Source organism: Cryptomeria japonica, chromosome 2, assembly GCF_030272615.1.
Source record: "Cryptomeria japonica chromosome 2, Sugi_1.0, whole genome shotgun sequence".
NCBI lineage: Eukaryota > Viridiplantae > Streptophyta > Pinopsida > Cupressales > Cupressaceae > Cryptomeria > Cryptomeria japonica.
Window position 1 is genome coordinate 141,934,464 of NC_081406.1, and position 24,039 is coordinate 141,958,502.

Sequence of the window (24,039 nt, forward strand, 5' to 3'; positions counted from 1 at the left end):
TAGGTGCCATTGCAACAAAGATTATGTTCTAATGAACCGACGGAAATTAAAAATCCCCTTTTAGGTACACATCCCAAACCATCTATCATTTTGTTTAAAAACATTAGTATGTATGATGCAATGATATTGCAACCTAATATATTTGCTTTTTTCAATACTCTTATTTATCTCAATTACAAAATATTAGTATTGTGTTTCCAAAAGTTTATCTACTAGTATCTCACAAATAGATAACACATTCTACACAAATATATTTCCCATAATATTTTAGATCCAATAACTAAAAATAATAAATATAACAATAAATATATAGATTGTATGTTTTCAGCATTCTCCAAATCTTTCAATATCCTTAAAACACTTTATAATCCAATGGATTACACCTTGCAATCTCTTACAAAACACATTCCCATGTACATGCATCATCTTAAAAGACTCATTTATACTCAAGATCCTCATAGCTATTTCACTAATAGAAATTATTGATTCCAATTGTTTACCACGAGATGTTATTAATTTCAATAATTGATTGAAACTGGAATCGTAGCATTGAAAAAATAAACTTTCCCTCTTGAATAGTTTGAAAAACCATTGAGATATGTTGAACATTCGAAAAAGGAATTTTGTAAATTGTGAATTAAAAAAATAGAAGATAAAAGCATATTTCTTTCCAACATACCCAGAATGTAATTATATCAGAAATGGCCACATAGTAGTTCGCAAACCAAAAACAAAAAGTCAGAAATCAAAACAAATGCCTAAACAAGAGTCACGGCCAAAAACGAAAATAGTGCTTTGTGCTTTGAACAGATACACATGACTTTTTATTTCCACAAAGGACTTTTTAAATTTTTGTTTCAAACTCTCGTGAATATGTCTCTAATGTTATTAAAATAATTTTACTTAGACCTAGTACCTCTTTAAGTCTTATTTTTTTAATCTTGGTGAGAAATGTCAGATGATGGCATTGCTTTCTCTTTAACATTGCTTTTGAAAAACATATAGGAGGCAACACCAAAAATGATTACAGGAAATAGATTTCCTGCAAACCTGAGATAAGAATTCTCCTGAGCTTTCTTGCAAAGCCACCTCATGAGGAAAGGAATCCGGCAGCTTGAAACAAATTTATCCATAGAAAAGTCCTGCATAGAGACCAGGTGGAATCTGTGACTAGATATCAAAATTGGAAAATTATAGTGAAAGCGAAAGTATTTTGCATAAGAATTTGCATACCGCAGGAAGTTTTTGCTGGTATGCTAAATGTTCAACATGTAACTTCACATTTGAAGCAGCTGCAATCCACATGGTATGATTCACATCTGTATATGCTTTTGAAACAATTTCATACAGTGTACTTGCACCATCTTCAACAGCTTTCAGCACTTTTGCCTCCCTTTGTTTCCGATGCCTGCAAAAATCAATTTAATCTGCTTAAAGATCCAGTAGACAAGCTCATTAAAATGTAGAGAATATTTGCAGTGAAAGTTGCCTGCTGAGAAAAAAACTAATTAAATTAAACAACCAGAGAAACGAGTCCACTTGACTGACTTGTTCTCTATTTCTAAGAGGAAGAAATTCTCTGCTAATCATTTCATTGAAAAAGTCCAAGTCTTGAGTCAGAATTCAAGATGAAGGATACAGGGACTTCAGTCAATATGTGGTTTACCTACGCTTAAGATGATGTCCCTAATACAGCTGATATAATGTAAAAGAGTGCGTGGGGTGCTTACACATGGAGCATTTTACTAATTTACATGAGACTGAAAGAAAAGTTACTACTGTAGACCAAAATACGTAGGCATTCTAGCAACTGGATTCTGATTTTCAACAATAACCCTATAAGCCATTACATGCATAAAAAGCTTTGTCTATTTGGATTCATGATTATGGGTGAAAGACCACGGGTTGATTTGTTAGTATTCTCCTCTTGAATACTAGGATCACTTAGAGGCATTTGTGTTCGTTATGTTCACATGTACTTTGAGAATCGCGCCCGACCCATTACTTATTGAAATCGTTTTCCCATCTCATAGACCAATTTGGAGACGTCTCCACACACGAGGATACTTCAAGTTAAGTTTCTTTGCATTTTGTTAGCATTTTAATTTGTCTTCATATTAGAAAGGAAGGTCCTTAAGAACTAAACATTACTCAACCTGAGGCTATGAATAAGATTTATAATTATGCACACTTCACAAGATCATCAATGAGATTTTCCATAAAGGAAATAATTGAAAATAAACGAACTAAGGTTTTTAATGACTTAAAGTTGCGACTAAAACAAAGTAAACTAAATCATGAATGCTTACTTGGCTGAAAATAGAGACCAATTGATTCATAATTATAAGAGTTGATTAAACAAAAACTAATTCTAACAATAAACCACAAAGCAAGATTAAAAAAGATGATCCTTAGAAGTACAAATAATTACTTGCTAAGATGAAAGAATATAAATCTCAACACTGTTCTTCACTACAATTCACTTAATAAAACCTTACACACATAAAACTTGAACAGATATGCAAATAACCAATCTCTACAACATAAGCTCAACTTCAACTCTCATTAAGAATCTCTTGTGCCCAAGACACTTATTTGTAGGTTACAATGAATATGGTTTTAGAAATTTGAGAGTAATAATTAAATATAACAGAAACAAATGTTATAAAGCAAACCTATCCAAAAGCTCCAAGAAAAGTGGAAAGAGAAGAACTAATAAATAGATGATAACTCAGGAATGAATAACAATTTATTAATGCAATAAAATGGATTCAAACAGCAAATAACATCTGCAACAACTTCTGCAATAAACTTTACAAACTGGGAGCTAATGGTGCCAGCAGGTACAACCAAAACAACACAATTTTCATCACCTACATGCAATGAGTGCTAAGTGGACAATTCATTCTCATGAGAGATGGGTTCTTGTGAACCACTACTCATGAAACATGGGTCAATGAGTTTGACTCAAAAACTACACAGTTGAACCCTAATAGCATTATCATAAATTTCACCACACTTGCAACAACTATTTGGAATGATAAAATATTGCCTTATACATGAAATACCAGAAAAATAAATTTTTAATGCTGTTATGAAAGCTACAACAAATTTAGGAAATGCAACTCACACAAACCCTCAACCAAATTCTTGCAAACTACTGAAATAAACTATGAAACTAATATCAATCTGCACAATGATAACCTCTGAATGAGATCGTTCTATGGTAATCCTTGACTCCTGTTTTAGACCACCTGATAATCCTTTGACACCCATTCTTAGATCACCTAGAAACCTTCAAACATCTCGTTCTAGTCTCCTCCATTGGTTTATCAGCCACTGAAGAAACAAGCATAAGCTTTGATAAAATATGCAACATGAATGAATACCAAAAGCCTAATTTCTCAATATATCCAAAATCAAACCAAAATGGGTGCCAAAATACAACTTCCAAGAAAAAGGAAACATTCCTTTGCCAAGTGTCTAAAAACTCCCCATGAGCTGACAACTTTACTAAAACTGCCAATTAATGTATAGACCCGTCCTTCTGCACTTAATAATTCAGTTTACTTAGTTTAGCATTTTGTCATACAGTTGGCAGGCTATCATTGAAGGTCTGATTTTTTCCCTTTCGAAGTTTTCTGAGGTTTAGATGTATCCTGGTGCGTTTCGTGTAGGAAGGGTTTCATAGTATCATACATAGATAAAACCAATATACAAGAGCAATGCATTGACATACATGAGCAAATTAATGCTTTCATCTGCACCAACTGAATATTACAAGGGATTTATAACAGAGATTTTTCTTTGCAGATTTAATTGTCAATAACACACAAAGCATACAGTTACAGTAATGATAACACCATCAATTCCCAAAAACAACATGCATTCACAACTTTCAGAATGAACCAATAAAGAACCTGGCTTATTTGTTGTTGTGATAAAATACAAGTCTCCACGAACAAAATGACTGTGTCACACAAGTTCGAACTGCAGCAGACTGTATATCCACCACGCTGCCAACTTTCCAATGCACCCAGATTTGCTTCCCTCAATTTGAACCTCCAACAGCAAGTTAAATTCCTTGTTCCCAGCTGCAACATACACAGTTCTTCGCACTTGGCCTAAAGAAAATACTCTACAACCAGTTTAGTTTTAACGCCCAGTATTTGTAAGAGGCTGCCCAAATCTTATAGTCTTCCTAACTCCCAGCTATTGGTGTTAGTTCAGTCAGTTGGCAGGCATTGGTATTAGACTGATTTTTAAATGTAATTCCTTGCACATTTTTTGTTTTTTCTGTGGTTCACCTGGTGCGTTTGTTTTTTGTGATTGCATTCAAACATGGCAATATATATATATTTATTCCTAAATATTCATATCACAAGTATTCTATTACAACCACGAATACACAATATGAACGTGAAAACTTTGCATTTACATTTAACAATTGTCCATTTCCCTTTCCGAAGCTAACAGCACTGTTTCATTTTGATTCTATTACATTATCGCTGCACAGTATACAATAAGATGGGTTGGATAATGTGAACCTGGTATTTCACTTGTCCTGAGTTAATCTCCACGCCCTTGCTCTACTTGGTCCGGCCGGTTTCTGTAATGTCCCCTTCTCATTGATGCTCTTTCAGTGGTCCATTAGCCTATTCTTGAGACCCGTAGGCTAGGTGGAATGAAGAATGAGGGTCTGGCATTGATGAAACAAAGACTTACTATTTTTAGTAAGTCAGGGGATGACCATTCTGGTGTTACTGTCCTACTGAGTTCTCCATGTTTTGCCTCTGGACGCGATGATCATGCTTTTCTGAGCATTAATTCTTGACTTACTATTTTTAGTAAGTGGCAGTTTGGCACAATTCTATTTCTGGCAGTAGACAGGGTTCTGATTCTACAACAGTTTGGTGGTTGTCCCAACTCAGTTTCATCCTAGCAATGTTAATAATCAGTACCAGAGCCATATGCGAAATAATTGAATATTAATTCCTTATCCTAAGGTTAATATTTAATTAATTTGATTATTGACGACTGATTTATTATAAATGGGGATTAATGCCTATTTTTCCTAAGTTCTTGGCAAATTCATTTTTATTAGAGAGTTATCGAAATATTGAGGAAGATGTTATGTTTTTTATAACTTATCCCTAATTTCGCCAAAAGTGGTTAACGTGGGTCCAAGTCTTGGGCGTGGAGTTTGACTCTTGCATTGGGCGCAACATTGGGTCCACATGAAGATGAAATGCGATGCAAATGGGAAGTGGAATTTGCATTTGAATTTGAATGGTGAGAAGTTATAAATAAGAGCCTTGGGCTCTCATTTGGGACATCTTGAAAATTTGTAATGTTATGCTGCTGGATTGGCGATAGAACTTGAGGCTTCGGAGTGCGTCTCCCTAGTGCTACTTGGTTTCGTACTTGAAATACAGTACCTAGCTGTGCATTGTATTCTTCTACATTCTCAGAGTTTGCCATAGACATTTTGGTGTTGAAGTGATTCTGGAAACTTGCTAGTTTCGCCTATGGCTGAAGCACATTTTTGCTCACACCTCTCTGCTGGAGCGACTGACAGTTATGGGTATCATTCCTATCTTCCTTCCTAGCACTGGCGATAAACTTTGTAAGTTTATATAGCATGTTTGTTTAAGTTTTGAATTTAATATGCCAAATCGAAATTCCTAGGCTAGGCGTGGGTTTTCTGCCTTGCATTGGGATGCGTGCAAATTAAATAAGGGTCTGTTTGGGGTGTTGTTTTGATCGGTTGCCATTGTATATGATGTATGGTGGGTTTGGGACTGGTTTGAGTTGATTTGGATGTAAAATGAGAGAGTTATGAATATTTTGGCATTTCTCTAGGTTGCTGGTCTATGTTTCCAGCCTGCAGATTGGTTGTAACAAAATTTATATCTTTATTGTAGAAATCTGCGTTACTCTCCTATCATCTCTGTTATTGTAAGGTTAGGTAGTAGTAGTACTAATCAGTTCTATCTTTGTAATTCTCATCTCGTTGAATAAGTGGAAGAGGCTGGCTTGCCGCCTGATATGCAACAAATGTGTAATTTTTAGTCCTCTCGCTGAATAAGTGGTCGAGTGATAAGTAATGCTATGGTCCTCCCGCTGAAATATGCGGTGGAGTGATTGTTTAATGTAATGTCCTCCCGCTAGAATATGCGGTAGAGTGATTGTTTAATGTAATGTCCTCCCGTTGAAATACGCGGTAGAGTGATCGTACTTCAATTCCTTGTGGTTTCTCCTTGGTCGGTTTACCACCAAGAGTTTGGTTTCTATCCTGCTGGATAAGCAGAAGGGGCTGGCTTGCCGCCCATGCATTGTAATTTTTAGTTTGATTATTGCTGCTGATGATCCCCGGAACACCGTATGCTCTCACCCTCCCAGTCTGGGCTCTCGGTGAACAAAAGGTGGAAGGGTTCCCTTTCAGTTGTTTGGGTTTATTTCTCTAACCTTAACGGGTTACTTGTTGTGGATGCATTGTTATTGGCCTAAAAACAAAAGAAAATTTAGTGGGATATTACAGTGGTATTAGAGCTGGTTTTCCTACCAGCCTGTGAGAGTCAGTGGGTTCAGAAGTCTCCATGAGTGACAGAGACGTCAGACACTACAACAGAGAGCAGAAGAGACAGCAGTTTTAGATTCCTATAGTGCCCGGAGAGGACACATTTTCAGAAGTACTGAGAAACAGAGGGAAGGATCTAGATACTTTAGATTCAGTGGATTCAATGGCAGATAAGACTACAAAAACAAATGAGGCACCCGACAAGAAGGCAAAGAGGCAATTCAATGCCATGATGGACATGATGTCTTTATTGCTGGCAAAGCTCAACCAGAACGTTGTTGGAGTCCCTAATCAGCCCAACAATGGACCGGAAGCCAGCACTTCTAACACTCCTGTAGGCAATAGAAATGGGAGTAACAATGGAGGTTCAGCCCCAAGGCCTTTACAACCTGTCTTTTTGCCCAAAGAAGTACAACAAGTTGAAACAGAGATACCCACAGCTGATGAGATAAGAAATAGCTACATGGAGTATGCTTCCCTTCCTGGTGAGATTAGAGATATCCTAACTCTGGATCAATTCATGAATCAGAAAATGAAAAGAGGAAGGAGGAATGACTACAAGTCTGCTGCCCCAAGAGATTTCCAGCAAGCTCTTGGAAGAGTGACCTTGGCACACTTTGATGGGAGCGCTAAGAGTACTGCCAGAGCATGGGTACAAAAGCTGGACAATTACTTGTCCTTGAGACCGATGCCAGAGGAGGATGCCATCAAGTTTGCTACCTTGCACTTGGATGGAGTGGCCCACGAATGGTGGTACCATGGGTTGGTCACCCTTGGTCACAACTTAGTCACCACCTATGCTGATTTCACCAACAAGCTAATTGAGAGATTTGACACCAAGGATCCAGAGGTGAAGTTTAGAGAACTTGCACAACTGAGGCAGCAAGGTTCCTTGGACACTTATGTGACTGAATTCCAAAACTTGTCAGTCATGGTGAGTAGCATCTCAGAGAAGCGACTGGTTGTCCTTTTCACTGAAGGACTTGAAAAACCATTGAGAGGATGGGTCAAAGCTTTTGATCCGCCCACACTGGCAGAAGCTATTAAAAAATCTAGAAGTATGGAGTTGGCTGCCCCTAAGAGTAAAATTCAGTCCAAGCCTTTCCCTTTCAGAAAGGATAAGAAGAAATTCACTAATCAGACCAAGAGGTTCCCTTCGCGAATGGATGATGGGCTCCGTCAAGAGCTCCGGAGAAAGAATCTATGTTATTCTTGTAGAGAACCTTGGGTTTCCGGGCATAGGTGCCATGGAAAGGGGAATTTGCATCAAATGGAATGCTATTCAGAAGATGGATCAGATTCTGAAATTTCAGAACAGTAGACTGAAGTTGAGGACAGTGAGTATGAAGAGGCTCCTGAAGGGCCTGAATTTGGGTCAGAAGATAGAGGAGTGGTTGCTCAACTCTTGAGCATTCACAAAAATGAGTCTTTCAAAGTTCGGGGTGTGATTGGAGAGCATCGTGTCATAGCTCTCATTGACACAGGTGCAACACACAACTTCATTGATGAAAGGATTGTTGCAAAAAAGGGACTAGTGGCAGAGGAAGTTGAGGGCTTCAAAGTCATGGTAGCAGATGGCTCCACTATATCCTGTAATAGAATGATTTCCAACATGTCTCTGAAGTTGGGAAATCATGAAATCAGAGATGATTTCTTTGTGGTAAGCATTGGAGGGACTGATGATGCAGTCCTCAGGATTCAATGGCTGAGATCTCTTGGTGAGATCACACTAAACCTACAAACTATGGAGCTGAAATTTATGTCTGAAGGGAAGAAGGTAGTTTTGAGAGGAATGTCGCATGGGGGACTTAAAGTTGTATCCTTGAAAAGAATGGAAAGGCTGATCCGCCATAATCAGGTGGAGTGGGCAGCAGAGTGTTTGATAATACCTTCCAATCCATTGGTGGATAAGGGCAGCTATTCCTCAGATATTCCAACAATGGTCAAGGATAGGAGCAAGATCATGGTAATGCCTTCAGAACCACCACAAGAGCACCGAAATTATCCTAAAGACATCCAAGCCTTGATAACTAAGAGAAGCAAGGTGTTCAAAAACCCACCTCCTGGCAGACCTCCTGAAAGAGGAGCCGAGCACATTATTGAGCTTGAGGAAGGAGCTAAGCCAGTCATGACTACTCCTTACCGATACCCAAAAAAGAAAAAGGATGAGATTGAGAAAGCAATTCAGGAATTGCTTGACATGGGTTACATCTGGCCTAGCAAAAGCCCCTTTGCTTCGGCTGTGGTTTTGGTGAGAAAGAAGGATGAGACCATGTGCATGTGTGTGGATTACAGAGCCCTGAATCAGAAAACCATCAAGAATTGGTATCCTATTCTGAGGATTGATGAGCTCATTGATGAGCTACATGGGGCAGTATTTTTCTCCAGGATCGACCTCAGATCGGGGTACCATCACATTAGAATGAGAGCTTCAGATGTGGAGAAGACTGCTTTCAGGTGCCACTTTGGGCACTTTGAGTTCCTAGTCATGCCCTTTGGTTTGACTAATGCTCTTGCTACATTCCAGTCATGCATGAACAAAATCTTCCAAGAATAGTTGAGGAAGTTTGTTTTGATATTTTTAGATGACATCCTAATCTTCAGCAGATCTTGGAAAGAGCATCTTCAGCAGTTGGATGAAGTGTTGGGCATACTAGAATTTGAATCCCTGTTTGCCAAAGAATCCAAATGTGAATTTGGGATGGAAGAGTTGCTCTACCTTGGTCACATCATCAGTGCAAGTGGTGTGAAGGTAGACCCTGAAAAGATTAGAGCTATCATTGATTGGCCTACTCTCGAAAACATAACACATCTGAGAGGATTTTTGGAATTGTGTGGATTCTATCGGAGGTTTGTAAAGGGATACTCTCAGTTGGCTGCCCCCCTTACAGATCTCACCAAAAAGGGGGCTTTTAAATGGTCCGAAAAGGCACAAACAACATTTGAGCAGTTTAAGAGGATCATGAGCTCCTGCCCAGTTTTAGCACTGCCCGATTTCACCAGGCCATTTGAGCTACAATGTGATGCATCTGGAGAAGGTGTTGGTGCTGTCCTCATGCAGGATAAGCACCCTATAGTTTTTGAGAGCAAAAAGTTGAGAGGTCCTGAGAGACTATATTCCATTTATGACAAGGAAATGCTTCCCATAATGCATGCACTTGCAAAATTCAGACAATACTCAGTGGGGAGTAAGTTCATTGTTAAGACTGATCACAACAGTCTTAAACACTTCATGCACCAGAAGGATCTGAATGAGAGACAACAGAAATGGGTGAGTAAGCTACAAGCTTACGACTTCGATATCGAGTATGTTAAAGGAAAAAACAATGTGGTGGCCGATGCCTTATCCAGGAGACCCCATTTAAGCTCACTCTGCAAGCTTACTGCTGGTTGGAGAGAGTTATTGCTTGCTGATTATGCCAAAAATCAGTTTGCAATCAGCCTTATAGAAGGTACTTTTCATGATGAAAGGTACAAATTGGTTGAGGGATTGATACTGTACAAGGGAAGAATCTTCATAGTACCTGAATCTAAGTTAAAAGAGAAGATTTTGAAGACTTTCCATGATATACCCCTTGCTGGTCACTAAGGTTATTTCAAAACATACAGGCAGATCCGGGAGAGATTCTCTTGGAAGGGGCTTAAAAATAATGTTTTGAAGTACATTAAAAAGTGTCATACATGTCAGAAGAACAAAGATGAGCACACTCTACCCGCTGGTTTGTTACAACCCTTGCCTATTCCCGATCAAAAATGGGAAAGTATTTCCATGGATTTCATCACAGGGTTGCCCCCGGCTCAAGGGAAGGATAATATCTATGTGGTGGTGGACAAACTCACAAAGTTTGCTCAATTCTTCGCCATCACCAGCTCTTTTACAGCAGCTCAAGTTGCTGAAGTGTTCTTCCGGGAGATGTTTAGATTGCATGGTTTACCGAAGAACATTGTGAGTGATAGGGACAGCAAGTTCCTAAGTGCTTTTTGGCAGGAGATTTTCAGATTGTGTGGTACTGTGCTCACTCCAAGCACCAGTTATCACCCTCAAACTGATGGGTAGACTGAGATAGCGAATAAGTGGTTGGAGGGTTATCTTAGAAACTATGTCTCGGAGCAGCAGAACACTTGGGTGAGATGGCTTCACCTAGGGGAATATTGTTACAATTCTTCCTATCACATGTCCATTCGGATGTCACCATTCATGGCACTATATGGTTATGAAGCTCCTAGCTTCGCAGACTTGGTATTTGGTGATAGCAGAACCCCTCAGGCAAAGGATATGATGCAGCAAAGTCAGGATATTCTGAGAATTTTGAGGGACAATATCCAGCATGCACAAAATCAGCAGAAATTGTATGCTGATCAACAACGTATTGAGTGCACCTTTAAGGCGGGCGACATGGTTTATTTGAGGCTCCAGCCCTACAGACAGTGTTGAGAAATTGAAGCCTCGATTCTATGGGCCTTTTAGAATCAACAGAAGGGTTGGAGAAGTGGCTTATGAGTTGGAATTTCTAGCAAGCAGCAGGATCCATAATGTATTTCATGTGTCTCGCCTTAAGAAGGCTCTGGGACATAATGTTGTTGCTTCAGCTGAGTTACCTCCACTTGATCAGGAGGGAGAGTTGGTTTTGATTCCAGAAGCTAACCTTGAAATCAGGGAACGAACCTTGAGGAGAAGAATGATCAGGGAATACTTGATCAAATGGAAGAATCTACCAGCAGAGGATGCTACGTGGGAAAATGAGGAGATTTTATTGCATCCAGCCTTACAGTTGCTTGAGGACAAGCAATTTCGGGGAGGGCAGACTGTAATGTCTCCTTCTCATTTATGCTCTTTCAGTGGTCCATTAGCCTATTCCTGAGACCCGTAGGCTAGGTGGAATGAAGAATGAGGGTCTGGCATTGATGAAACAAGGACTTACTATTTTTAGTAAGTCAGGGGATGACCATTCTGGTGTTACTGTCCTACTGAGTTCTCCATGTTTTGCCTCTGGATGCGATGATCATGCTTTTCTGAGCATTAATTCTTGACTTACTATTTTTAGTAAGTGGCAGTTTGGCACAATTCTATTTCTGGCAGTAGACAGGGTTTTGATTCTGCAACAGTTTGGTGGTTGTCCCAACTTAGTTTCATCCTAGCAGTGTTAATAATCAGTACCGGAGCCATATGCGAAATAATTGAATATTAATTCCTTATCCTAAGGTTAATATTTAATTAATTTGATTATTGACAACTGATTTATTATAAATGGGGATTAATGCCTATTTTTCCTAAGTTCTTGGCAAATTCATTTTTATTAGAGAGTTATCGAAATATTGAGGAAGATGTTATGTTTTTTATAACTTATCTCTAATTTCGCCAAAAGTGGTTAACGTGGGTCCAAGTCTTGGGCGTGGAGTTTGACTCTTGCATGGGCGCTACATTGGGTCCACATGAAGATGAAATGCGATGCAAATGGGAAGTGGAATTTGCATTTGAATTTGAATGGTGAGAAGTTATAAATAAGAGCCTTGGGCTCTCATTTGGGATATCTTGAAAATTTGTAATGTTATGCTGCCGGATTGGCGACAGAACTTGAAGCTTCGGAGTGCGTCTCCCTAGTGCTACCCGGTTTCGTACTTGAAATATAGTACCTAGCTATGCATTGTATTCTTCTACATTCTCAGAGTTTGCCATAGACATTTTGGTGTTGAAGTGATTCTGGAAACTTGCTGGTTTCGCTTGTGGCTGAAGCACATTTTTGCTCACACCTCTCTACTGGAGTGACTGACAGTTATGGGTATCATTCCTATCTTCCTTCCCAGCACTGGCGATAAACTTTGTAAGTTTATAGCATGTTTGTTTAAGTTTTGAATTTAATATGCCCAATCAAAATTCCTAGGCTAGGCGTGGGTTTTCTGCCTTGCATTGGGATGCATGCAAATTAAATAAGAGTCTGTTTGGGGTGTTGTTTTGATCGGTTGCCATTGCATATGATGTACGGTGGGTTTGGGACTAGTTTGAGTTGATTTGGATGTAAAATGAGGGAGTTATGAATATTTTGGCATTTCTCTAGGCTGCTAGTCTGTGTTTCCAGCCTGCAGATTGGTTGTAACAGAATTTTATATCTTTATTGTAGAAATCTGCATTACTCTCCTTCTATCATCTCTATTATTGTAAGGTTAGGTAGTAGTACTACTAACCAGTTCTATCTTTGTAATTCTCATCCCGTTGAATAAGTGGAAGAGGCTGGCTTGCCGCCTGATATGCAACAAATTTGTAATTTTCAGTCCTCTTGTTGAATAAGTGGTCGAGTGATAAGTAATGCTATGGTCCTCCCGCTGAAATATGCGGTGGAGTGATTGTTTAATGTAATGTCCTCCCGCTGGAATATGCGGTAGAGTGATTTTTTAATGTAATGTCCTTCCGCTGAAATACGCGGTAGAGTGATCGTACTTCAATTCCTTGTGGTTTCTCCTTGGTCGGTTTACCGCCAAGAGTTTGGTTTCTATCCTGCTAGATAAGCAGAAGGGGCTGGCTTGCCGCCCATGCATTGTAATTTTCAGTTGGATTATTGCTGCTGACGATCCCCAGAACATCGTATGCTCTCACCCTCCCAGTCTCGGCTCTTGGTGAACAAAAGGTGGAAGGGTTCCCTTTCAGTTGTTTGGGTTTATTTCTCTAACCTTAACGGGTTACTTGTTGTGGATGCATTGTTATTGGCCTAAAAACAAAAAAAAAATTAGTGGGATATTACAGTTTCTAACTGGTATCACCACTCCCGCTCAGACTGGGCATTCACTATTTCGACACCCCCAAAGTTAATGTGCTTCGCCTTTAGGTATCGTGGCCTCCAATAACTTAACCTGCACACCCACCTTAACCTACAAGATGCCTCACACTCCGTAACCTGTTTATTAGTGACTTTGCACCTATAGATAAGCGGACTGTTTGTTGCTGCCGTGAACACCGGAGTGCGGTATCAACAGACCGACAGTGACAACAAATGGTATAACAATAAACTTCGAATGTGCCGCTCTGATGATAGCGGCTGTCACCTGTTTTCGGCCCGATACTTGCTAGAGTTTAATTCGCTGCGCCAACCAAATGCCTACACATTATTTTCCAATGCCTAAGTTAATCTGAAAATCTGAAAATCTCTTGCCAAAAAACACTTAGGAACTTGCTGTCCCTATCACTCACAATGTTCTTCGGTAAACCATGTAACCTGAACACCTCCCGAAAGAACACTTCAGCAACCTGAGCTACTGTAAAGAGCTGGTGATGGCAAAAAAATGAGCAAACTTAGTCAGTCTGTCCACCACCACATAGATACTGTCCTTCTCTTGAGCCCGTGGCAATCCAGTGATGAAGTCCATGAAAATATTTTCCCATTTTTGACCGGGAATGGGCAAGGGTTGTAACAAACCAGCTGGCAAAGTGTGCTCATCTTTATTTCTCTGGCATGTGTGACACTCCTTTTTAAGTCCCTTCCAAGAAAATCTCTCTCGGATCTGCCTGTATGTTTTGAAGTAACCTTGGTGACCAGCAAGGGGAATATCATGGAAAGTCTTCAAAATCTTCTCCTTCAGCTTAGGTTCAGCCACAATGAAGATCCTTCCTTTGTATAGGATCAACCCCTCAACCAATTTGTACCTTTCATCATGAAAAGTACCTTCTATAATGCTGGTTGCAAACTGATTTTTGGCATAATCAGCAAGCAACAACTCCTTCCAATCAGCAGTAAGCTCACATAGTAAGCTCAAATGGGGCCTTTTGGACAAGGCATCAACCACAACATTGTTCTTTCCCTTAACGTACTCAATATCGAAGTCGTAAGCCTTTGGCTTACTCACCCACTTTTGATGCATGAAGTGTTTAAGACTTATGATCAGTCTTAACAATGAACTTACTCCCCACTAGGTACTGCCTGAACTTCGCAAGGGCATGCATTATGGCAAGCATTTCCTTGTCATATATCGAATACAGCCTTTCAGGTCCTCTCAACTTCCTACTCTCGAAGACTATAGGATGCTTATCCTGCATGAGGACTGCACCAACACCTTCTCCAGATGCATCGCATTGTAGTTCAAAAGGTTTGGTGAAATCAGGTAAAGCCAAAATGGGGCAGGAACTCATGATCCCCTTAAACTAATCAAAAACTATTTGTGCCTTTTCGGACCATTCAAAAACTCATTTCCTTGTAAGATCTGTGAGGGGGGTAGCCAATTGAGAGTACCCCTTCACAAACCTTCGATAAAAACCACACAGACCCAAGAATCCCTTCAAGTGTGTTATGTTTTTAGGGGGAGGCCAATCAATGATGGCTCTAATCTTTTCAGAGTCTACCTTCACACCACCTGCACTGATAATGTGACCAAGGTAGAGCAATTCTTCCATTCCAAATTCACATTTGGACTCCTTGGCAAATAGGGATTCGGATTCCAGTATGCTTAGCACTTCATCCAAGTGCTGTAAATGCTCCTTCCAAGATTTGCTGAATATGAGTATGTCATCAAAGAATATCAGTACGAACTTCCTCAGTTGTTTCTGGAAGATTTTGTTCATGCATGACTGAAATGTGGCAGGTGCATTTGTCAAGCCAAAGGGCATGACTAGGAACTCAAAATGCCAAAAGTGGCATCTGAAAGCGGTCTTCTCCACATCTGAAGCTCTCATCCTAATTTGATGATACCCTGACCTGAGGTCAATCTTAGAGAAGAACACTGCACCATGTAGCTCATCAATTCTTGGGATAGGATACCTATTCATGATAGTTTTCTGATTTAGGGCCCTGTAATCCACGCACATGTGCATGGTCCCATCCTTCTTTCTCACCAAAACAACAACCAAAGCAAAGGGGCTTTTGCTTGGCCGTATGTAACCCATGTCAAGCAATTCCTGGATTGCTTTCTCAATCTCATCCTTCTGCTTCTTAGGATACCAATAAGGAGTAGTCATAACTGGCTTAGCTCCTTCTTCAAGCTCAATGATGTGTTCTGCACCTCTCTCAGGGGGTCTACCAGGAGGTGGGTTCTCAAACACTTTACTTCTCTTGGTTATCAGGGCTTGAATATCTTCAGGATAGTTCCGATTCTCTTTTAGTGGTTCTAAGGGCATGACCATGACCTTACTTCTATCCGTGATCACTGCTTGAATGTCTGTGGAATAGCTGCCCTTGTCTACCAATGGATTTGAAGGCATTATCAAACACTCTGCTGCCCACTCCACTTTGTTATGGCGGATCAGCCTCTCCATCCTTTTCAAAGATACAACTCTAAGTCCACCATGCGACATTCCTCTCAATACTACTGAATTTCAGCTCCATGGTTTGCAAGTTTAATGTAATCTCACCAAAGAGATCTCAGCCATTGAATCCCGAGGACTGCATCATCAGTCCCACCAATGCTAACCACAAAGAAATCATCTCTGATTTCATGATTTCCCAACTTCAGAGACATGTTGGAAATCATCCGGTTGCAGGATATAGTGGAGCCATCTGCTACCATGACTTTGAAGCCCTCAACTTCCTTTGCCACTAGTCCCCTCTTAGCAACAATCCTTTCATCAATGAAATTGTGAGTCGCTCCTATGTCAATGAGAGCAATGACACGATGCTCTCCAATCACACCTCGAACTCTAAAGGACTCATTCTTGTGAATGCTTGAGAGTTGAGCAACCACTCCTTTGTCTTCTGACCCAATTTCAGGCCCTTCAGGAGCCTCTTCATACTCGCTGTCCTCAACATCAGTTTGCTGTTCAGAAATTTCAGAATCTGATCCATCCACAGAATAGCACTCCATCTGATGCAAATTGCCCTTTCCATGACACTTATGTCCTGGGGCCCAAGGTTCTTTGCAAGAATAACAAAGATTCTTCCTTTGAAGCTCTTGATGAAGCTCATCATCCATTTGCGAAGGGAACCTCTTGATCTGATTTGTGAATTTCTTCTTATCCTTTTTGAAAGGAAAAGGCTTGGACTGAATTTTGTTCCTTGGGGCAGCCAACTCCATGCTTCGAGATTTCTTAATAGCTTCTGCCAAGGTGGGCGGATCAAATGCTTTAACCCAACCTCTCAAAGGTTCCTCAAGTCCTTCAGTGAAAAGGACAACTAACTGCTTCTCAGAGATGCTACTTACCATAACTGATAGATTTTGGAATTCAGTTACGTAAGTGTCCAACGAACCTTGCTGTTTGAGTTGAGCAAGTTCTCTAAATTTCACCTTTGGATCCTTGGTGTTGAATCTCTCAATCAACTTGTTGGTGAAATCAGCATAGGTGGTGATCAAGTTATAACCAAGGGTGACCAACCCATGGTACCACCATTCGTGGGCCACTCCATCCAGGTGCAAGGTAGCAAACTTGATGGCATCTTCTTCCGGCATAGGCCTCAAGGACAAGTAATTGTCCAACTTCTGCACCCATGCTCTAGCGGTGCTCTTAGTGCTTCCATCAAAGTGTGCTAAAGTCACTCTTCCAAGAGCTTGCTGATAATCTCTTGGGGCAACAAATCTATTGTCATTCCTCCTTCCTCTCTTTATTTTTTGATTCATAAATTGATCCAAAGTGAGGATATCTTGGATCTCACTAGGGAGAGAAGCATACTCCATGTAGTTGTTCCTTATTTCATCAGCTGTAGGTATCTCCATTTCAGCTTACTGTGCTTCTTTTGGCAGGAATACAAGTTGTAGAGGTCTTGGGGCCGAACCTCTACTGTTGCTCCTGTTGTTACTCCCATTTCCATTGCCTACAGGAGCATTAGAAGTGCTGGCTTCTGGTCCATTGTTGGGTTGGTTAGGGGTCCCAACAACGTTTTGATTAAGTTTGGCCAGCAGTAAAGACATCATGTCCATCATTCCATTGAATTGTCTCTCAGCCTTCTAATCAGGTGCCTCATTCTGTTCTGTAGCCTTGTCTGCCATTGAATCCACTGAATCTGCAGAATCCAAATCCTTCCCTTTGTTTCTCAGTACTTCTGAAAATGTATCCTCTTCCGACACTACCGGAATCTGAAACTGTTGTCTCTTTTGTTCTCGGTTGTAGTATCAAACGTCTCTGTCACTCATGGAGAATTCTGAATCCTCTGAAACTCACAAGTTGGCAGGAAAACCAACTTTGATACTACTGTAATATCCCGGATATTTTTTTTGTTTTTTAAGATCAATAAGGATCATCAACCAACATATACCCATTAAGGTTAGAAAGCATAAACTCAAAGCTTGTTGAAAAAGCAACCCTTCCACTTTCTGATCACCAAGTGCCCAATGTGGGAAGGTGAGAGCATACAGTGAAGAGGGGATCGTTAGATCACAAATCTGCTAAAATGATAAAGTAAATACAATACTGGGCGGCAAGCCAGCCCCTTCCGCTTATCCAGAGGGAAAGCCAGAGACTTGGCGGTGAACCAGCCAAGAGAACCATACAGCAAACACAAATCACTCAACTGCAGTATTTCAGCGGGAGGACTGAATTACAAATACTCAACTTGACCGCTTATGCAGCGGGAGGACCATTACAACCAATCATCACTCGACCGCTTATGCAGCGGTCGAGTGATGAGTGGGAGGACTGAATTACAATTTAACTGATGTGGGCAGCAAGCTAGCCTCTTCCACTTTTCAGTGGGATGAGAGATTACAAGCTAGAATGGGTTAGTAGTACTACTACTTAACCTTACAATAACAGAGAGAGTGAGAGTAGAAGAATAGTGCTGAACATAAAAGATAATAAGCATGAAACTCTGCTAACATCAAAATTGCAGGCTGAAAATGCATAACCAGCAGCCGATAAACCCACTAAATCACTCATATCTCTCTCAATACTTACCCAATTCACCCAAAATCAAACCCAAACCAACACTAGACCAGAGGCGATGAAGACAAACCAGAAGTATGCTATCAAAACACCCTCATTTATTTGGCACACATCCCAATGCACCAGACCTAGAAGGATGAATGAGCCGGTACCCAAAATGACCGGACACTCAGGCAGAGAGGTGTGATAAAAATTGTGCTTTAGCCACAAGTAAACCAGCAACTCCAAAATCGCTCCAAAGACCAAAAAGACTAAGATACGCACTGAAGGTATGGTAGATTACAACACACAGCTAGGTACTATATTTCAAGTACAAAATTGGAAAGTACTAGGGAGCCGCACTCCGAAGCCTCAAAGTTCTGACGCCAATCCGGCAACATAACAATGTAAATTTTCAAGATGTCTAGAATGAGAGCCCAAGGCTCATATTTATAACTTCACGCCTTCCCAAATGCAAATGCGAAAGGCGCCAAACTTCTTTCAAATTCAATTTCATTTCACCTTATGTCTCCCCATTAACTTGGCGCCCACTTACCTTTCCTAGGTAAGTTCGAACTTCCTCATGGTGGCATCATTTTTGCAAAATAACATTAGACCAAAGATTTTTTAATCCTCTAAATGACCACCACAAATTCACCCTCTGACTTAGGAGATAATCAAATGAATATTACTTAATTATATTTTTCCTAAGTCACCTCCACAATTAATCAGCAATTTAAATATTAAACCTTTGACAAGGATATAATATTTAATTAAATTACTATGACTCCCATACTGATCATAAATAGAAACTAGGATGAAGTGGAGTGAAGAAGACCAAAGAACTGCTGCAAGAACAGGACCCTGTCCACTGCCAAAAATAGAAATACTCCATACTGCCACTTACTAAAAATAGTAAGTCATGAACTACTGCTCCGAAAAACATGATCTTTGCACCCAATGACAGAGCATGGAAAGCTTAGTAGGACAGTATCATCAAAACAACCAACCCCTAACTTACTAAAAATAGTAAGTTCTCGCCTCATCAATGTTTGAAACCCTAATTCTTCGTTCCACATAGCCTACGAGTCTCAGGAATAGGCCAATGGACCACTGGAAGTACATCATCGAGAAGGGGACATTACAGTAGGTTAAAGATATATACCACTATCTTGTGCTTGATTGGCCACTCTATAGACTTTGCATTTCCTGATGAGATCAAGAGGTAGTCAGGAGTGCATCTTCTTCTTTATCTCCATGTCATCTTGAGTGTTCATCCAAAAGTCCTCTACCTGAAACACATGTTTATACTTTCTTCCGGCCATTCCCTCTATATTATCATAGGGATCAAAGTTATCTCTAGAAGCAAATGGTGTGAGTGAGTAGAGAGATAACTCCTCCTCGACACTTTCAGCTGCTTGCAAGGAAGGACAAACTTCTATAGAATTTCCAAGTGAAATGGGAATATTGATGACATTTCCATATTTGTACGTTAGTGTTTTGGCACATGCTGACAATTGTCTTGCCACCTCAAGTAGCACTATCCGTTATGTTTATCTTTGAATCCTTATGTATGTGAATTTGGGAAATTGAATGAACCATGCACCATATTGCTTGACAAGTTCTTGTGCCTCCGGAGACAATCGCTGATGGATTCCACCTTATAGAGTCCTAGTGATATGCATAGTGAAAGTATCATTGACTGTTCTGTAGTGCTGTTTAGGTGGGTGATGCAATCGTTCATAGGAATCACAAACTCTTATCTCTCCAGGCCTTCTCCTAACTATGCCTTTATGTGGTAGTCCCGCATATTCATAATTCCTTGCTAGAGAATATATGACATATGAGCTCATGTGGAATGACTTAGTGGGAACTAACCTTCTCAGTTGTACATCTAGGCTATTGCTAATGATCCTTGCCCAATTGATTGTTCCTTTCCCTTGGATGATCACTTGTATAAAGAAGAACATCCATTTATCAAAATAAAAAGCTTGAGGCATCTATGATTTGGCTGAGCATGGTGATCAAATCCCTAAATTCATCTTGAAAGTCAATTCGGTCTGGCCCATTGGGTACCTTCTTTAGGCGAGGTCTACTCTTTAACAACCAATCCTTGTTGATGACTGTTAAACATGCATCCAGATCATCTTCATAGATTGATTTAGCTCCTTCTAAACTTCTATAAATCATGTTTCTTTGTTTTGATAGGTGGAAAGATTTGCTGATAGCCGCCTCTAATAGGTAAGCAAGAACGGTTCCATCCTTGGTCACTATTGTCCTTGAGTGTGAATCGTAGTGTTTGGCACACTCAATCATTAGTTCATGACATCTGACTGCAAGAGGGAAGCCAACTGCCTTGATGATTCCGCTTTCTATTATCGTCTTGGCTATAGGTGATGGTTTGCCAATATATGGTGCCTCACGAAACTTCTTCACATTGAAGTTTCCAAGGTTAGTATCTCCAATGCCGCTCCAACGGGATGTGATTTTAGTCTCCAAATCATTGTTCCTTTGATCTTCTTTGATGAGAACCTCTCGGGAGATAGATCCACTTGCCTTGGGTGCTGCCATCATTCACCTATGAGAGATGTTCAAGTTAGGGTTTTGGCAAAATTATGAAAATTATTGACTTTAAACTTGTAAAACCTTAGGAATGACAATAAAATGTTGATTCAAACTAGCCCTATACTTTAATGAATCTAATCAAATGTTCAATAAGATTGATCTATTTCTGTATATGCACCCTTGATAAAGAGACCTAACTTGAATGAATTAAGGGTTTCTGCTTCTAATCAGACCTTATTTTGATCTTAAATTACATTCCTTACCTCTGGTTTTTTAATGATTTTCTTCTAAATATGATCAAAGGACTGATAATAATCAATGAATTCACTGTGTGGAAGGTAAATTTAATGCCCTAGCGCAAATCTGGGCTGTCTAATGATGAAATTTACAGGTTGATATGTCTCCTAGCTGGGTAAATTCGCTCCCTCTTGATTAATTTTGATGCTCTATGATGAATTCGCCTTTCTAAGACATCAGATCCGTATCTTCAATGCTCAAATTTGTCTTCCTTGATCATCAGATCTGCACCTTTAATGTCCAATTTCGCCCTTGTGCTACAGTAACTCACATATGTTTTGATGAAATTCGCTCATGTACTGATAAAATTTGCTACCTTGCTGAAGAAATTCGCTCATACGCTGAGTAAATTCTATAAGTCTTCTTTCAAATTCGTACTCGGAGAAAGAATATGTTTGAATTGATGATCAAATGACTTGTTTTGACCTCTCCTTTATATGCGCTTAGGGAAATAGGCACACCTTTTCCCATAAGGCCGACTTGACTTGGATTAAATAAAATTTTAAGTTGCTTTTCCCAATAAGGCCGACTTAACACGAATTCTTCATCTCCCTTGCAATTCAAATTTTGAATTAATTTTGGTGCCAAAATACTTGAATTTGAGGAATTCGCTCAAAATAGGGAGCAAGGTACATGATTTCACCAATTTCGCTCTTGACCTTGGACAAGGTACATGACTTGAAAAAGCTTCGCTCCAAATATGAGGCAAGGTACATAACTTCAAGGAGAAGTTTCGCTCTAACTTGTGAGTGAGGTACATGCCCTTTGATGAAAATTCTTTCAAATTAATGAGTAAGGGACATGTCCTTAGCAAGGTACGGGGTTTCATAGAATTTTTTTTTACTCAATCCCTTAACTTTCTTTCACTTCATTGAATCATATCTTAAGTCTTTAAATCACACCAACATGAAACATATCAGATTTTGACCTTTAGGAAGGCTCAAGGAAGAACTTCGCTCTAAAAATGAGGCAAAGGACGGGATCTTAGGGGAAGTTCGCTTGGATTTCGGAGCAAGGTATAGGACCTAAATGAAATTCAAGGAGGGCACTATTCGTTCAACCAAGGTTTTCTCTTGCAACTAGAAATATGATTTGATAAGACAAGAAACTTAGGAACAATCTAAGGGGTCCTCAATTGCTCACCTCATCTCTACTCACCTAACCTTCTTTCATCAACGAATCACTCTCAAAAGCATGCTTGCTGACTTACTTCTCTCCACTCACAAGAAAAGCATAGAGAAACTAAGCTAAGAAGGCAAGACCTAAAAAAAAGGGGGGTCCCCAACTTGAAGGGGCGATGTGTGAAGTGGTCACAACAAGTGTGTAGCTTGATACCAACTTAAAAAATGAAGCAATATTGGTGCGTTTACTATCAATAGCATGCCAAAATTTGCACTCGACAGATGATTCCAATAGCACATATATGAAAACTCTCCTTTACTGGTTTGAAGGTAGAGAAATGATGTAATGTGACTCACCTAAGATTATCATAGCTTGCATACTCTTCAACACCAAACAAATTGCTCCCCAATTAGCATCCCTTGAATCACCACGCTCTTCTACAAAAGGATGTAAAAAATCATAAATGTAACATTGAAAGCCTGAATACATTACCTCCATATTTCTATCAAATGCCACAATAGTTGCGTTCCTTTGCATGTCAACATTTTGGATAATATGAGTTAAGAGTTAAGTATGAAAGATCTATCACCAAAAAATCTTTCAACCACAACATCATTGCGGGTCCTAGACCTGTGATATAGAAGTCCTTACAAATCTTTTGTTCACTCCAAAGGATAAAAAATATTCTTCCCTTCACGGAGTGCTTTGACTTGACTTTGGTCCTTTAATATATATTTTATTAATTATCTCATGCACTATCGTGGGCCATTACTTTTAATAACCAGATTTGTTGCCTTAAAAGGCAACCCGCTGATTTGTTATTTGACAAGCAAGAAGAAAACTTCATTACTTTGTATGGCATTGCAATATATTTAGTCTATTTGACTATGTTCATTTATTGCAATGTTCATTCTTTTTTTTTGTGAGTGAATCTAACAAAGAACTAACCATTTCACATCTTATAAATTGAAAGCAATGACTAATGGCCATATATTTTGAAAACATTTTGAATTATGTATTCTTTACTAAAAAGAAGCTCCATGTGAAAGCTAAGGTTCATGGAAATCATCCCAAATGCCAAATTGATTTTCCCAACAAACTGATTAATGAATAGATGAATAGATACATTGCATACAAAATCTTGTTTGCATGCCATGAACTTTGACTTTCTTCAATTCTTTATGTTTCTAAATACCAACTTGAATCTTGGAAGCAATTTTAAAATCTATTCTCAACCATATAGTGATCCCAAAAAATAGCGTACAAGATTTTGATGACCTGATGCATTTGCCTATTCCTTTTCCAAATCCATCAATTTCTTCAACAAATGATCTAAACACACAGCTAGTTCTTTCCAACCAAAAGTTTTCTCAAAAACATAAGAAGTTGCATGCATGTATGAATGTTTTTCTATTTCAAGTATACCAACAGTAAAATATAGAGAGTTTATTCTTCTATTTGCTTATTTACAATAATACTTTACAAAATATGTTCCAATCACTGACCAAATCATTTTGTGCATAATAATGGTTAATAGTGTGGAACAACCATATAAAATTCACATAAATTAAATGAGGAATACGCACTTGACATAACCAGACAGAAGATTCGTAGGCCAAAGGTTGGGCCGTCCATGCATGGGAATAATACTATGTGGAGAAAGCTCTAAAAATTGGCGTGTTGTCTCCATGTAATCCTGTAC

The 24,039-nt window shown here is 39.5% G+C and overlaps 1 protein-coding gene across 2 annotated transcripts in view; it reads right to left on the reverse strand.

Annotated features, from left to right (window-relative positions):
• Nucleotides 1–774: 774 nt before the first annotated feature.
• The window catches only part of LOC131053990 (uncharacterized), a 344,360-nt gene continuing 321,095 nt past the window's right edge, over nt 775–24,039 (reverse strand). For both annotated transcript variants that reach the window (XM_057988551.2, XM_057988552.2), the window contains 3 exons: nt 23,924–24,033; nt 1,234–1,408; nt 775–1,142 (listed from right to left, as the gene is read on the reverse strand). In XM_057988551.2, the coding sequence (XP_057844534.2) occupies nt 936–1,142; nt 1,234–1,408; nt 23,924–24,033 (492 nt within the window). In that variant the 3' untranslated portion in view covers nt 775–935. The remainder of the gene's footprint in view (nt 1,143–1,233; nt 1,409–23,923; nt 24,034–24,039) is intronic.